The sequence below is a fragment of the Megalops cyprinoides genome, chromosome 8 (assembly GCF_013368585.1).
Source record: "Megalops cyprinoides isolate fMegCyp1 chromosome 8, fMegCyp1.pri, whole genome shotgun sequence".
NCBI lineage: Eukaryota > Metazoa > Chordata > Actinopteri > Elopiformes > Megalopidae > Megalops > Megalops cyprinoides.
The window spans coordinates 22437708-22455314 of NC_050590.1; the positions used below are offsets into that span (position 1 = coordinate 22437708).

At 38.6% G+C, this 17607-nt stretch overlaps 1 protein-coding gene across 1 annotated transcript; it reads left to right on the top strand.

Annotated features, from left to right (window-relative positions):
• The first annotated feature begins 305 nt into the window (after nt 1-305).
• Nucleotides 306-16316, top strand: syt13 (synaptotagmin XIII). Its single transcript, XM_036535261.1, has 6 exons — nt 306-891; nt 5284-5512; nt 6443-6580; nt 9382-9683; nt 13586-13709; nt 13958-16316. The coding sequence occupies exons 1-6, from the start codon at nt 718-720 to the stop codon at nt 14257-14259; spliced, it is 1269 nt and encodes a 422-aa protein (XP_036391154.1). The 5' UTR covers nt 306-717; the 3' UTR covers nt 14260-16316.
• Nucleotides 16317-17607: the final 1291 nt, after the last annotated feature.

Genomic DNA, 17607 nt, shown 5'->3' on the forward strand with positions numbered 1-17607 from the left:
GAAAAAGTATTTTTAGTATCTAGGCAAGATTCATGTTCATACAACTGATTGTGATAAAATATATTGTTTCTTTTTGTCAAAGACAGCATACAGCATGACCACTGGTGAAATTTTAAGAGAAAATGCTATCTTTGTGTCTAATCTATATCTGCATCTGTGCATTGCTGATCTTAGATTGGATCTCTGTATATCTGATTCTGAATCTCTGAAGGTGTGCAGAAGAGTTAACACAGGAAACCAGTCTTGCCTCCTTGACGTCACAGAGAACGTACACAACACTGTCCCAAGGGACAGAAAGAGGGAGAGGAAGGGGGAGCAATACAGAGAAACTGAAAGAGAGAAAAAGGAATGGGGGGGGGCGGATAAAGCATCAATGAAACAGCCTCATTCTGTCTGAGCACCAGCAGACCTTCCCCCCACCCCCCAGCTGTCTGATGAATACGAGAGCAGACGATCCAGGCTGCTGCCCCTCCACACTGCACACGCGTCTGCAGATGGGAACATTCTCCTTCTTGCTCCCGATGAGTGGATAGCACAGACAGCAGCATGGAAGCAGAAACAGCCCGAATGTGATAGCCTATCTTGCCAATTCCCCAGGAAAATCTCATCAAACCTGGCCTCTGGACATCCCAGGTTTGTAAGTCTATAGGTGTCCATTTGCAATGCAGCCTGAAAAGTAACTCAACAGAAGATTCTTCTCACGTCCTTGTTCTCAGCATGATTTTCTCCACTGCCGTGGTCCTTGGTGCCACTCTGGGCACTGCATCGGGCATCCTTACACTCTGCGGACTGTCACTCCTTTGCAAATCTTACCGGAAGGGGCAGCTGGAAAGGGATGATTCGCCGGACCCTGAAAAGGCCAAGCAAAGTGTCCTGCACTCTGCTCAGCAGGTACTGTCAGCACATACTGTAAGAACCTATGTTGTACGAACTTTGCACAAAGTGGGTGGTATGGAATAGGAGCACAAGCAGTACTCTTTAAGAATGAGAATCATCGGTTCATAACCTTGACGTTGTGTGAATAGATGGATGACAGTAAAAGTAAAGGCATAACAAGTCATCATGGATGACAGCACTTGCTAATGTTAATAGATTATATTGTTGCAATGGCAATTGTGGTCTTTTGAAGAGGATGTGCTTCTCATTGTGAGTATTGAGTGTGTTATATAGTTGTCATACAAGAGGATGAGGAGTGGTAGAGGTAGAGCAGTGCTATAGCAGAGTGCTATAGCACAATTTCACACAGTGTGCCAGAGCCTGAGTTGACTGCAGTTCCTCCTTGGTCACTGAAGTATGCATTAAACCATTCTGTGCCAACCAAGCATCTCACTTGGTCACCTTTTTCATGTGAAAAGTTTCAGAGGTTAAATCCATAATGTGTTATTTATAGTTAACATTTAGTTAATTATCCTTTGCATTTTTCTACTTATGTCTCATTGCTGTTTGAGGCAGTCAGTAGATTAATTAGACATATGACACAAGGGTGTAGCCTGTGAACAACCTATGTGACTTATGCCCCTAGCCCAATTACCTCTTCTCTGCTTAAGTGCTTAAGGCAAGCCTTACTTCAGGGTCATGGATAAAAGTATGGACCCCTAGAAGCCTGTTCTGCAAAATAATGAATGAGAATTTGAAAGCTAATGGGTTGAAACTTAATAGTATCCTGCCCTATACCAAACCTACAGGGAGATATTTGTTGCTCTCAGGAGAGAGCCCTTTATGGCTGTGAGTACTGGAGGACAGCTAGGTGAAGAGTGCTATAATTAGACATTTGAGATGAGGGAGGCACCAGTCTATGAGTAGCCATATCTGATTTGCAGCATAGCCAAAATGTTCTGTCTAATATCCTGTCCCCTGAACGTAAATGATCCCTAACTACATCCTCAGCACTTCATATTGGGACCTTTCCTGTTCCTTTTTGCAGTCTTCTCCTACTCCCCCTAAAGATATTTCACAAGCGATAAACATTGGGGGTGGGGGGAATTATCTCTGAGACATATCCGTTTGTGATCTCCCTTTCACTGTCTCTACCATGTTTTTTTTTAGTCACCTTCCACGCACATGTGCCTACGTCTTCCACAGTGAGGGGAAGAAGTGTTGCACGACTCACGATCGATTCTAACTGCAAAAACAATTAGTCACAAAGGTTTCCAACTTCTCCTCAGGCAACATGACCTCTCTAACGATCGCAATGCACTGTAGCACTTACACATGAAATAAAAATATACATTAACTAATAACAGATGAATAAAAGATACATTTTCTTTTTTGTAAGGCTGGAAGGGTGTGTGATGCCTGTGCAAGGGTAACACTGTTCTCAGAGTTTCTATATGAACCTTTTGATTTCATATGCCAGTTTGTTAAGGTACCTGGGCTTGAATCCTTACTTGGAGGTCATGATACATAGTTCTAATACCACAGCAGGCTTTTCACGCTGCAAATCTTCGAAGGTTTTGTGAGGGTGGAAAACACCTATTAAGAAATGAGAATTGAAGCCCCCTCTTGAAACACAGATGGTGGTACTGAAGGGATCCCACTCACACATGGAAGTCTTGGAGGAGGTGATAAATGATTAAATTTCTGTTGGAAAGAGAAATCTGCCAGTGCTCAATAATTTAAAGGGGCAGAAAGACAGCTTGCATCACAAAACACATTCAGACTCCCAATTTGTTTGCCACTGGCTGGGGGGAATCAGCAAACCTGCTTTCTCCTCTGTAGAATAAAAATATGCTGCCTCCTAAGCATCCTTTGAAAATGTGAATTATACTGCCTATTCAAACTTTACTGGTCCCACAACATAATGCTTTTAACCTTTTACAAAAATAGAGTTTGACACTAATTAACAGATATGTCCTAACTGTGATCAAGTCTCTGGTTTGGACCCAAAGTGGCTCTGTTTGTTAATGACAACAGCTGCAAATGAATCAGACAAGTGTTAAAATGAGTATTTCCTGCCATTCTCATATATTGCACAATAAGGAAAGTACCACTTTCTAGATGATCACACCATTTCCAGTGAACAAACAAACAATTAGGGGGTTATTTTCTGATATAAAATGAATTAGAATTTGGCTCAGTATGTTTACTTATCACTTGGGGAGAAGAAATCAATAAATTCCATTTACAGACTGTGAGCCCCCAGTGATTCCACACAAGCTCTTAGAGCTAACCACACAAACAAAGAACCGTTGCTTCAGCCAGGAGGTACCACTGTAAGAAGATACCAGAATACCAGTTTCAGAAGATATCAATATAAGAATCAGTTGCATATAATGATGAAAAACAGTGGGACATAATCATTCCAGTATTATGGCAGTTTAAAATCTCAGTTCATAAGACTCAACAATCAATTTTAGCCCACTCACATGTAATGTGGTGGTCAGTGGAGTGCAACAGTACATAAGTAATAAAAAATGGACATTTTACATTTACATTTATTTATTTAGCAGACGCGTTTATCCAAAGCGACTTACAAAAGTGCATACAGTAAGTAAGGACATAATGTATCTCTTACCTTGCATTAATTACCAAGGCACCTGGCATGTAAATATTTTCAGAAAAAAAGTTGTAGTTTAGCTAAACACCTGGATATCAGTCAACACAAAAGACACCACCTACAGATGACACTTTCTACCTTTACAGATATTACATAGTCTTAAAACCAATGAAAGAAATGCAACTAAGTAACTGGAGTCAGGTCCTGAAAACAGTCTACAATGTTGTAAGAACAAGTAAGGAGGAGTCACACCCAGAAAAGGAAAGCAAAGGATTTAGTTAAGGGTTTTCATGACTGTGCTATGTGCTGTTGTATCTCATACAGCACCAGCAATTCAGATAATGTTGTTATTATGTTTTATTGTATTTAAAGTTTTATTGTTATTAAGTGTTGTATAAAATTTTGGCACACCTAAAACACATTTTGCTCCATGTTATAAGAACTTATCAAGAAACATTTCACAAATGATTGTGAGAAAAACATTGTTCAAAATATAAACATACATTTTACCTCTTCATTTGGAACTCCACTGTTAAGGATCACCCCTTATAAGAATCAAATTGTGCTATTAGTGAACGGCACTGTATTGTCACTGAGTCATTATATGTAGACCCTTTTCATTAACTGATAAATTTGGAACATTAATTGAGGTGTGTCATTTTTAACAGATTTAAACAGGAATTTCCCCTCTATACATCAGTTGGGTTTTTTTCCTAGATGGAGTGAAGTGATCACAGGAAAATGGTAGTGATCTCTCAACAAAGATATTCAACATAATTAGCTGTTTGCCAACCTCCTGCAGTCCTAAATTCACATCAATAAAACTAAACTGGGTGTAGATTACATTATGCACTCAGTGTAATGGGGTTTGTTCATCTCTGCAGGCTGGCTGGTTAAACATAGCATTAAAAATCATAAAATTGCGAATGGCCCTGATTGGTATCTAATGATACACAATCCAGATGTCTTCTAACATTAGTTTCAGCACTTATGTGCAAGATCTTTCACTCGGCTGTCTCCATTTCCAATAGTACTTCGATTGTAACAAATGCAAATTTCACCATCAGTCAGTATTATGCTGTATGTATGTAACAATGTAGTTATTTTTTGTCTTGTTTTCCCATCATGAATATTCATAACATGGATTGCTGCCCATTAATGTGTGGTTGTACAGAACAAACCTTTGCCCAGAATTTGCACAGGTCCCTATCAGCATATCAGAAACATTCATGAAGAGGAATAGCTAGCTGGAAATAATAAACCAATCAAAATGATAATAATATTTTGAGAGAAATAACAACTGCCTGTGGAATGCACAGTGCTCTGCATATAAGGGTTTAATTTATACCTTAGACAGGGTTGTCAGGAGTTGCTGCAGTGTGAATTACTAACTACATGCTGAATATATGTGATTGTCTTTAACATTTTGACACCTCTTGTGAGGTGGGCAGGTGCAGTTTGTATTGGTTGCCATGGTGAGGATTTCCTCAGGGTTCAGTCAGGAAGGGGAAAACTGTGAAACACCTTTAAAATCTTCAGAGCAGGAGATGAATAATTTTTCAAAGACAAGGTTTTCTCTGAATGCACAGGTCACCTGGTTCAGAACATCAACCACATTCAGAATTGCCCTAACGTTATTTTCCATATGATTTCTAACAGCCACCATTTCCCCTGCCAGATATATGTATTAGCTACAATAGCACAGTAATTTTCCTCCATCTTGTGCAGTAATGCCTGCTCTGTAAATGTTTTTGCCATACCCCATAATGGTATACTTTATTTTCCAGTTCAGTATCAAAAAATCGACAGAGCCCATCCAGCCTCGAACACTACTGAAATTCCCTAAAATCTACAAGCCGAAGCCATCGGTGACCTCTCCTGAAGTGATTAATTATCCAGAAAATGCATCAGACACGACTGACGAGTCCTCAGCTGAAAAAATTGCCACTGCCGAGCCCGACCATGGTAACCTAGCAACAGAGGGATCCGAGGAGGTCTTCATCATCCCCAGGCAAGGTAAATCAGATCAGAGAGCAGCAGAGAGCCGCAAAAACATCCTGATAAAAATGCATTCTCTCCTCATAAACCTCATTCCTTTCACTCAGCTTGCTCTCCACTGCTATAAATAATTTAAATATCTTTTCAGATTTCTTTATACAATAAACAAGGAATATAAATATCAATGTTTTAAATTCTGGTCCAAGGTCATGATTGACCGCTAATGGGACAGTATCAAATCTGCTTGGTTTAAAGCAACTAGAAAATCCAAAAGTGGTGACAAACCTAAGGGCAGCTGCTCTAGATTTTATACAGCCACTTGATTTAAGTAATTCAGTGGGTAGACTACTTGACATAAATTGCTTCAGCAAATATCCTGCTGTATGTTTAAAACATGATCCTGAATGGGTGCAAAACATACCATGTTTATGGATGTCTGATAACTAAATAATGTACTTGCATGCTCTGGGTTGAACCCATTATCCCATCTACTTATGTTTTAGATTACTGGTGATTCAAATTGAACTTGAACACCCAAACAACTGCCCTAAAGGGTCACTGGGTGCCATAATCAAAACAAAATCATTATGCTTAGCAGCGTATTCTCCACCATGATACCTAGGGGTCATATTGATGTCTTCAGTGATCTGCTGACTGATTTAGTCCTCTTTGTCCTGAGGAGACGAGAGACATGAAAATCCCTACAGAAATAGGAGAAGTGAAAGATCAGTTAGAGTTACAGACAAACAGTCATTGTTTTGTATTGTCAGTATTGTCAGTCTCTTCTGATCTACAGTGTGACGAACATGTCAGCTTTTCCCATGTGTTAGTCACTGTGATGTCCCAACAACACTGAACACAAAACAGAGATACCTGTAAAATGTTGTGACCTGCATGAATATTGTCTCTGAAGGGACCTGCAAACTCACTACATTGTTCTTATTTCAGACTCCACTGAAGAAAACACCTCTGCTGTGGAGCTGAGGAATGGGATGATTAAAAGACACTCAATAGTTCATCCCAAACTGCATTTCTCCCTTAGATACCACGCTGAGAAAAAGGAGCTCCATGTTACAATCATAGAGGGTAGGAGTCTCAAATGGCCACCATACACAGAGTCAGAAAAAGATTGACTCTTGTGTCACCTCATGCCACCTTTCACACATACAGAGTGGGATTCTTCACATTTCTTGTAGATTATTAGAAGTACTTAGTACATGTCTTAATCTAGGATGGCCCCGTTTTTCTACACTACACAGTGCTAACAGTGCTGATTATTTCCTATTTCCTATAATTTCAACTGTCTTCCTAAATTATATTCTAGAAGTCTCCCAATCAAGGACCAATCTATAATCCTGGTCACAAGCACTTGTAGCAAACCATCTTCTCACTCATCACACACTTTAAAGGAGGAGGTACTGCTATACAGTGGTATTACTGGCTGAATTTCATCATCTCCCATCATCGATGGAGGAAAATGAGCAGCTTTAATTAGTGTGTCTAGATAAAGTACTTATCAAATCATTGAAAAAGAGTGCAAGGTGGACTCTATGGCCCTGGTTCCATCTCAGCCAACTAATGACCAATTTGCCAGGTACCAAGCGCTGCTTGGAAGACATTAGCAAACTAGTGTGTATCCTCCAATGAGTGCCCACTCCACTGTAGTGTGATATGTGGAGTGTTATGTTAAAAACAGATGTTTGCTGCATTTGAGTATATCACAAGATTGGATTCATCTTGTCTCAGAATGGGTGCAGAGGTTGTCACAGGGAGCCAAGCCTTGTATACAACTGGTAATTACAAAATAGGATTGCTTGAAAGGGAAAAAGGTATGACAACAAAAATAGATAAATATGAAATATATAAGCATCATGTACTGTGAGTCATATTCATAAACTGTGACAGGTTAAAAGAAACTTTAAAATTCATTCAACAAGAAATGTAATGATACATCTGACTGAGCTCCATTCATCTTCATATCCCTTTTGGTTCTCCTTTCACTGGAAATGGGATCATACACACTGTGAAATAAAGCAGTCCATTTTCCCCAGGCCAATGGATTGCTGATGATTTCATACGGAGCTGGATAGATCAGATGGTGCGCTATGGTATTGGGGCGCCTGTCAAAATAGAACATTCTGTCACTGCTTCTGGAATTTAGTATAGCATAGGTACCAGGCAAAAGGCCACTGATATGTCCATACTGCCTTAGTGGAGGAAAACCAACAATGAGCATCACACAGCAATTAGCCATCTATAATTTTACTGCAGACCCATAATCTCATGAATATTTAATACATCTGTTTTATATTAGACCTCACAATCCAAGCTTGACATTACTAGTCATTCAACTTTTCAAGAGGCAAATAATTTCTTAATTATAAAGAGGGAAATTGAATTGTTTCAGGAGTAAGCCATTCTTGGATTATTCACTAGTCCAAAGGAGCAAAGAGGTTTGGAGTACTAGTGCAATTGAATCAATCACATAAACAATATCAAGCAATATGGTTTAAAATTGTGTAACTACTCACATACTGACATGTCATGTTCTAAGCCATCACTGTGGTTTTATCAACAGTTACAAATTTTCTTTTAAAATTATTTTGGTATAAATATGAACACATACCATTACAACAAATACATATTGATATAACAATCAACCTTATATAATTCATTAAAAATTTTAGTACACCTGCATTTCAAATTGGTATCTTGTGGTAATTACTGAAGCATCTAGTGCGTTAATTTTTTGATATTTTGAGAAAAAAGTTGTGCTGCCAAGCACCTGCATGTCAGTTGACTTTGCAAGAAATGCTTTATATGCATTAAAACTGTTGCTTTTTTAGTCTTATAACAGAAATAAGTCTCACCAAAGAGATGCGACAATGAAATTGGGTTTTCTATAATCTACAGTGTTTGAGAAAAGACCATCATGAGTGGCTAAAAAAGAAAGAAAGAAAAAACTAATTATAACCACAAAGACACCTTTGTATGGTACTCAGCATGAACTGTTATGAAGATGCTCAGAATTAATGTGTGAATTCAGACTGCACCACAACATTATAGACCACACAGTGCTAACAATTCATATAGTGATGGTCAAAGAATGAATGTGAATTATATTGTTTTTAGTTTATTTAATAAAGGATTGCATAAATAACTATACATTCAAATATGTTTCATGCTCAAAACATTTAACTAAGGACCCTTTCAATTGATAAAATACTGTTTAAAACACAAACAAATTTATCCATTCATTTGGAACTGTGGTTTTAAGAATCAACCACTGATAAGAATGGAATCTTCCTGAATGAATGTGAATCTTTTACCTGAAGTGCAGTATCTTGCACCTGCAAAGGTGATTATGTCTATTGACTGTTTGAAATGGAAATCCTGTGAAAACACTGCTGCTTAAGACAAGAGCTGTCACTAAACTGACTGACCTTTCATTTTTCTCTATACCTTTGGTAATCACAGCCACCCACTGGTTGACCCAGGAGTACATTTGTTTAAAAAGACTACAATTACATAATACACATCAGATAAGTACCCTACTAGCTTAATTAATCTTTTAATAAATTAATAGGGAACATCGTCCTTGAACTGCATTTCACTTTTCTGACCTCTGCTTTAAAGCATTTTGAGTCCTTGAAATTGTCCACCCTTTTACAACTCTCTCATAACCCGCTAACACTATGAAAACTAGGGAAATCTATTTGAATTAATTTAATCAGGTGGCAAAGCTCTTGAATTACACAAAATTCTGTGACGTTACACCTCTCACCCCTTCACATTTAAGACTGTGACTTAGGTGCCGTCAGAAGCAAGAAGACAGGTTTAAGATGTATATGTTTATAATGTCATTGCTGTCATTGTTCTCCTTGCAGCAGAGCATGTGAGCGTGGAGGTGGGCTGTGAAGGCTATGTGGCAGGGAGACTCAGCATAGCAAAGGGGCATAAAGAGGCCCAAACCTCCACAAAGCGTCTGACAGCTCATGTGCAGTGGGAAGAAGACCTGGTGTTCCCCCTACCTGGAGGCTACGAGGAGGAGGGTGAAGTGGCCCTCTCTCTCCACAGCTGTGACCGTTTCTCCCGACACACGAATCTGGGGACCATGAGGTTCAAGCTGGCCGACGTGGGAATGATGTCTGATGCTGACTGCTGGGTGGATCTCCAGCCGCCCAAGCAGGTACATCAGTTTCTGTTCACTAACAGTTTGTCCTGCCTATAACTATAACAGGTTTAAATGATAACAGATTCTAATTGCCTGGGGCTGGACAAAGCATGTAGAAAAGGTTTTAACCCATTCTAAATGACCCCACAAGGCTCTAAGAGGAGATGGCAATATAAGTTTGAAACTACCTAGTCATATGTCCAAATTAATGAAATTCATGGATAGAGTTAAATTAAATCTATTATTTTATGAATATATGCAAACAGTATAATACAAATAAAAATGTGAGTACAACTAGTAGATCTACAATTATCCTAACGACAAATAGGAGTAAATGGCTTTGTCTATTCCACATTTCAGTTTTGGAAGGTTTCCAATTTATAAAGCTGGAGAAAACATTTTCCCTTATGCTAGGTTGGTAAGAAATGATGAAAAGAAGCTGTAGTGTGCTCTTATATTTTATCTTTGAAGTGAAATGTTCTAACAGTCTGGTTGATGGGCCAGTTTAATATCATTGTTTCTGTAAATTTTGGGGGTTAAGCTGAGCACACATTTGTTTATAGGTTAATGCTAGGTGGGCCTTGAAGTGTGATGCTGAACACATGAGAATGAAAGGATGACATTGCCCTCAGTCTGCCCTGACCTTGATATACAGCTCATTGTGTGGCTTGGAAGTTATTCAAAAAAGAGAGTTGGTCAGATAACCTCATTGGGCACAAGCCAGCACGTTTGAGGTTTCTTATAACTCTGTATGTTGGTTCTTTCCTGTCTTCCCAGGAAACGCAGGGATAATCATCTCAGTGTGTGACCTTGAAAGGGTTTAGATAAGCATCGCAACCTAAGCTTTAATGAAATGACAAATCTATCCTATCTTCTGTGATAAGAGATTTGACATGGATTGGAAGTTATTGGAAAGATTGGTTTCTGTAACAGGGAAGCTGTTATCTCAGTGTGTGATAGTGCTTTGATTTGGTTTTGTATTTGGGGAAGAGAGCACTTTATATGTGGAGTGCATGATTGCAGAACAATGAGTGTGAAAGATTGTATGTTGTTTCCCAGCCAAGGCTTAGACCAAGGTATGATAGAACTGGATTCACATCAAAGGCAAACACAGAAAAGGTTAGCCAGTTAGCTATGGAGACTGTAGCATAGGAAGCCCTGCGGGTCAGCTGTTCTAGGCTCCAGGGAGCACTGAGGTAGCATGGCTTCCCATCACTCTGTCTGTCAGAACACCAGACCCCCTCCTTGCTCTGGCAGCCTTCCCACCTGTTCATTTAGCACAGATATCCTTTCAGAATTAAAGGATCTGTCAAATAGATAGATAGATATATAGACAGACAAAGCAAGGAATACTAACAAAAGGCAGAAGAAGCTGTCTGCTGCATGCGTGGCTCTTAGTTTGCTCAAACCTCCTCAGATAGTGTGTCTTGATTAATTTGGCTCTGCAACCTGGGACACCTGATTTGCAGCAGGAAGCTAATGAAAATCAGCTCTGCCTCTCACGAAGCCTGTCCACACATCAGGGCACTATCCGCTGAGCGTAAGATGGGAATCTGCGTCATCAAGACCCAGGAGAGTTTCCAGGCATGTGGAAAAAAGAGCCTTGGCAGGAATTAGAAGGGGGTCATGGGCTGGAGGGGGTGAGATGACGGAGATGAGATGAGACAAATAAAGAGCAATTCAAAAAAAAAAATTTGAGAAAAAGAGAGCTGCTGAGGGAATGACTGGAGATGGTTGGGGGGGGGGGGGGGGGGGGGGTTATCTGAAGTCTTTTATCTGAAGTGTGACGCACACTGTGCTTGACTGCAGAAGAATGGGCATGAATTATTTATCAGCCAAACCAGAGAGCAAACCCATACCCCACGTCTCTTTATTTAGCAATCATGGTGCCCATCGATTGCAGCAGAGGGTAGCATTACCTCTGTAACCCCATATGATTCATTCACACATTTCACACATTTACACACACACACACACACACACACACACACACACACACAAACACACTACCTGATGTCCTTGTGGTCCTCCCTCTGGCATAACCAGTCAGTGTTGAATGAAAAGATGTGGGAATAAGATGAGAGGAAAAACATGACTTTTCAATAAACAGCCATCTGTCAGCCTTTATTTAGCACAGATTCTTGCTCCATATCACACAGGCTTAACATCTACTCTTCATTGCAATAAGTCAGAACCTTGTTAAAGGAAAACTTATATTTGAAACAAAAATATGTCTTTGACCAATGGTGAACATTTTTTTTAGATATGTAAATTAAAATGATCTTATGGTATTAGCTCACTAGCCAGGCTTTGGTTCTCTTATAAACTTTCCCTTTGATTTACTTATGAGACATTAACTTGAGATATTAATTTCATTTATTCCAAGAATGGAACAGGTGCAGCTTCTGGAATATTTTGTATAGGGGTGGGTGTTTCTGAGTGCATGGGATGCACAGACACTGTGATTTAAATGAATTTTTTGGTGTTTTCTGGAAAGAAAAATAACTAGGAAAAAATGCCAGTGTCATTTATCTATGTCAGCAGCTACTCTTCTTATTGGAAACCTTGACTGAGGCACAAACAATCTCATGAAAAATCACTCGGTGCCAGTAACGGTGGACCTGCCAGAACAAGGGGCATTCAACCAAATTCACAGGCTCTTATTGTAAATCTTTTTATCCTACTGCTGTGGTCAAATTAAAGAATTACCATTTTATACATACAAACTTAACTCCTGGGGTCCATATGCATTCAAGTTTTTATATGTATACTGTATATGTATAATTACTCCCATTCATAAGGAATTAACTGCGCATTCTTGACATCCCCATGAATGGTGATTTGATCCAGATGCAAGAAACAAATTTAATGCAATGTAATAACAAACAACAAAACAATAATTATTTAGGAATAAAGATTTGGCAGTAACATAGATCTGACCCACAGATATTTATCCGCCTCATCATTAGTAAATCAAGCATTTGTGACTATCATGGCTGATGTGAAGGTAACCAATTTGCAACACGTTTTATCATCATCTTCCAATTTTCATCATTGTATGAGGTCACAGAGAGAGGTTGTGGTGTCTAGATGAGGGTTAATTACTGCATATGTATGATCATGAAATAAGATGAGCGGTAACTGAATGTTTTTGCATATTTCAACTCTCCAATTAAGCAAGTCTGTCATTTCAATAATTACCATGGATCCTATTATCCGCTAATAAGGGATTGTGGTGTATTTGCGTAAAAGGCATTGAGATATTAATGGGTATTAGTGATGGTAATACACAAGAGCATGAATCAGCTGTCACTGGGTGAGAAATACACTGTGTTGTTTTGCTAAGTTCATATACTCTGACTCATGCTGTTTCTTTTCCTCTGAAAGAAACTGATCAGCTGCATTCACATGAAGACAATATGAAAGCAGTGGCTCAAAATGAAAACCCTTATATCAGAAATTCCTGTAATGGCAGTTTGGGTTCCATCTACATAAAACACAATAGAATAAAACAGCACAATATTGTTGTACCCACAGGCAAAATCTGTACAGTAAATTCAATTAGTTAATATAGGATAGTAATACATACTATGGGGAAATTGTATGACAGGAGACAGGCAAATTACAGAATTACAAATTACATTGTGTATATGCACTGTATACAACATACACAGTTGACCATTCTTATTGGGGATAAGGTGAGAAGTGGACATTTGTGGCCCTGTTGTAAAAGGATAATCTTTAAATGATTTACTTTTTTCCTCTATTTTATTCCCTCTTCAAGTAATATTTTGCTCCCCATTTAAAGCATTACGTTTGATCAGCTAGCTTGGGTTTAATTGATAAGTTGACATTGTTTTAAAGGTGTCAGACCTGTGTTGTGTATCACTTTGAGCATTGCTCCTATTTGTCTGCAGGAGGTGAACACATCTGCAGGGGAAATCCTGCTGTCCATCAGCTACCTGCCAGCAGCCAACCGTCTGGGTGTGGTGGTCATGAAGGCCCGTGGGTTACAGTCAGACAAGCTAAAGGACACCATTGGTATGCCTTACCCTTTACATACTCTTGTTAGTATGCTTAGCAGATCCCCTTATCTATGGTTTACATAAACATATTCTGGAACTTTGTACACTGTTCTCTGTGCTCTGTAACACAGTTTGATGTGAACAGGTGTCCAGCGTCCAGAGCTGTGCCCACTATGCTACCTTCTGGGTAATGGTGATCAGAGACAGGCAGATTGATTCACTTCCATTACAGCTACCCTGAAAGCGTTTTCACTCTGTTCCCAGACTTGTCAGTGAAGCTGGCCCTGAAGCACCAGTCTACCAAGCTGAAGAAGAAGCAGACCCGCCGTGTCAAGCACAAGATGAACCCAGTTTGGAATGAGATGATGATGCTGGAAGTTCCCCGGGAGCTGCTGGCTAAATCCAGCCTGGACCTGGAGGTCCTGAACCAGGCTGGTGGGGAGCTGGACTCCCTGGGTCGCTGTCAGTTAGGCCTGCAGGCATGTGGTACGGGGCTACAGCACTGGAAGCAGATGCTAGACAACCCTCGGAAGCAGATTGCCATGTGGCATCCTCTGTATGCTTGAACCCGCCCCCTTCTCCCTTCCCCAAAACCAAGATAGACATTGACAGCCCTGTAATCTATGTCAGTTCTAGCCCTGGAGGGAAACTACAGTCTTAGCACTTTCTCTACAGTTCTGTTCAAGTCAGTAACAATCTCAATACCAAAACAAAATCCTCTCTATATGGCTGAATATGGTGGCTGAGGCCTATTAAAAAGACCAAATAAAGATTTGACTTTGAGGCTCTCCAGGACCAGAACTGAGCCAAAATAAAACATCACAGCAGGTACAGCAGTACATTTCAAACACAATGGTCAGAGCTGACCTCAGGCTCAGACTCTTATATCCATATAGAAACAATCATGCTTTGTGCACATCAGCAGAAAATTCTGTATATACATTTTGCTGACCTCACCTCTCCCAAACTAGCTCTCACACTTAAATAGAGAGTATTTTTGGGAGGCATGGGTGTTCTTTTCCACGAGGTAAAGCATGTCTAAACATGTAATGTGTTTATTCTTGTGGTATATTCTATTAGTGGGTGGGCATTTGGTTATAGGGGCTTCTGGTTTTGCAACTGACTTTATAACACTGTCTCTAAAATGTTCCTTATGAGGTTTACTTCTAAAATTGCCTCTAAACATTTTCCCGTTAGGATACAAGTAAGGAGGACATCTGAAAACAAGTCAATAGCATTTTAATTAGAGGAGTCATAAAACTGTGACAAACAATACTTTCCTGATTGTAGATAATAACAGAATATAATTACAACATATCTATATGAAAAGTCTGTGTATTTTTTAATGTAATAAAAGCAAAGTATATAATCTCATTTACCATGGCCCACTCCCTTACATTCATGCAGAAATTCATATGGGTATCTGGCAAGCAAGTGCTCAGTTCAAGACAAAAAGATCAGATTCTGATAAAGAGATTGATCCTCTGTCTAAATGCCAAAATCTTGCTACTGAAGCACAAATATAAGAATATTTTGTGGCATTACAGTATCATTTAATAATATAAATGATAATATTTATATTAATTAAATGAATATTGTTAATATTTAGTTAATATTGAAATGAACCACAGGGTCTACAGAATATTAGGCAGCTATACTTGTACAAATGATATATTTTGAATTTCTAATCAATATGGGGACCATTAGGGTAGCCTTGACCAGTAATGGAAGCCCATTAATAAATCAATAAAGACATGCACTTAGTTGTACATTAAGTTCCATGGGACTTCCTTCTATTGATCTTACGAAATGGTGAAGTTTATCAATCCCTTGCAGAGAACAGAGAAACAGGGGAAAATGACATTTTCCAACCTCATTATGTGTTGGTTTAAGCTTCTTAATTTGTTAACCAACTGCTGGTTAAATTTTATCCCTTTTTCTTTGTTGATGGTGTATAATATCTTACTAATTGTGTTTGTGTTCACTCTTGTTTTGTGGAGTTTGTGACTGGCCAGAATATATCATCCAATCGTGTCCATGGGCCAAAAACAAAACAAAAACATTCCATGCATGAAAAAGCAGAATAGCTGCTGCTTCCAAAACACATTTTTATTCAGAGCTGAAATAGTCTTGCATAATGGATTTTTACAACCATTTCCATTTGTTTAAACTGCAAGGGTTTTAACTAGCCATATGGTTTTATTACATTTAGAAATAAAAACACAGTAAACAGATGCATATTAAAGCTTAGTTGCTTCTCTTTTCACACCATTGACCCTTGTCTTGCAAAAAAGTGGGAACAGACTGGTAGTCAATATCATCCCAGGGTTACACTCTAAAAGAGAGGCTGTCACATCCAGAAAACAGAGTTCTGACTCAGATGTTGAGATACAATGATACACTGAGTGTGCCAACTCCCTTCAGTGGCAGAAAGAAGAGTCATATTGGAAAAGAATAATGAGTTTGTTATGTACGAGGTGACACCAAGCATGAGCCAATAAGAGGTAACTGAGAAACAGGTGGAGGAACATTTGTGGGTAATTTCAGCATCCAATTGCTGAAAGACATGGAACAAACAGGTTGTAAAAACCAACACGTGCAATCTGCATCTATTCTAAGTGATTGAACGACTATGTCTACATTGCATTTAAATGTATGTGTATCAGCATTTGCATAGCAATAAACATCCTTTTGTAAAAAAAAATGTAGACAGCTTAATTTTTAAAGGAGAATTATTAGCTGCTCAGGGTTAACATTTTGTAATGATAGAATACATTACAAACGAACAACCTGGTATCAATGCAAACTACTGATCTATTTACAGGTTTCAGAGAATTTTCTTATATAACTGTCCAAACTGTCTAAGCCTAAAAATATGCTCCATTTGCCAAACAAAATGTCTGGAAAAAGCAGTTGCATTATAAGTTATTATGAGTTTACAGCTATGAATCCAGTGCTACATTTAATAATTATCCTATGAATGAATAGAGTTTTGTTAGACATTTCTAATGGGTGCCAAATGAAACATAAAATCTACTTACTCTAACAAGAATGTTCTGAGGAATTAAGCTAAATAATTTTCATAACACATCAAATCAGAATCATTGCCTTCCCTGCATATTTCATTAATTATGTATGCATTTTCCCCTCCATACAACCTTTGGACTCAACAATTATACAATAGGCTGGTGCCAGGGCAACAGCTTCTGCACTCGTGCTAGATCGCTGAAGTGATTTAAATGCAATCATCTGATACACTTGCATTTGGCTAACGGTTATTTTTTGCACTACATTTCACAAAGTGCATCACAATGCAGTGGGCACCAATTGCAGAATAGGTGCTACACTGCTGATCTCATCTTAGCAACTCGCAAGCACCTTATGAATTTCATGGTGCCTGACATTGGTAATGCAAGGAAACCCTGGGCAACCTATCATCCCTATCACCCCAACCACCAGCAGAACAAAGCTAACTTTTCCAGCAGCTGCGGGCTCTGATCATCCTTGGCTGATAACATGTCCAATTACAAAAGCAGTAGGGCTCAGCCTGTGCTCAGTTAAGGATTTAAATTTATTATTAAATAATAAATTGTTTAAATAAATAATAAGTATTACATTTAATGTCCCAATGTTACATATTTAAAATAAATACAAATATTGAGATTTAAACAATCAGTGAATGTTTGAACCATACAATTATTTCAAACATTTAACAAGAATTTCAAAATTTCACAGTTTCATATTTTATTATTTGAATACTTCATATGATTAACAAATAGTTAATGCATTTCACAAGAGCTGCAAACATTTATCAAATATCCCATATGTTGAATACATATTTTAATGTTTCATAAATAAATTTTTCATTACTTCAATGCTTCACACATGTAGTAATAATTTCAAACTAAAGTAGA

Bases quoted from the DNA above. Each gene is read 5' to 3' on its own strand.
- syt13 (XM_036535261.1), top strand. From the start codon at position 718: ATGATTTTCTCCACTGCCGTGGTCCTTGGTGCCACTCTGGGCACTGCA. The intron at 5,513-6,442 runs GTAAATCAGATC...TTCTTATTTCAG, and splicing joins CTTCATCATCCCCAGGCAAG to ACTCCACTGAAGAAAACACC. The intron at 6,581-9,381 runs GTAGGAGTCTCA...TTCTCCTTGCAG, and splicing joins CCATGTTACAATCATAGAGG to CAGAGCATGTGAGCGTGGAG.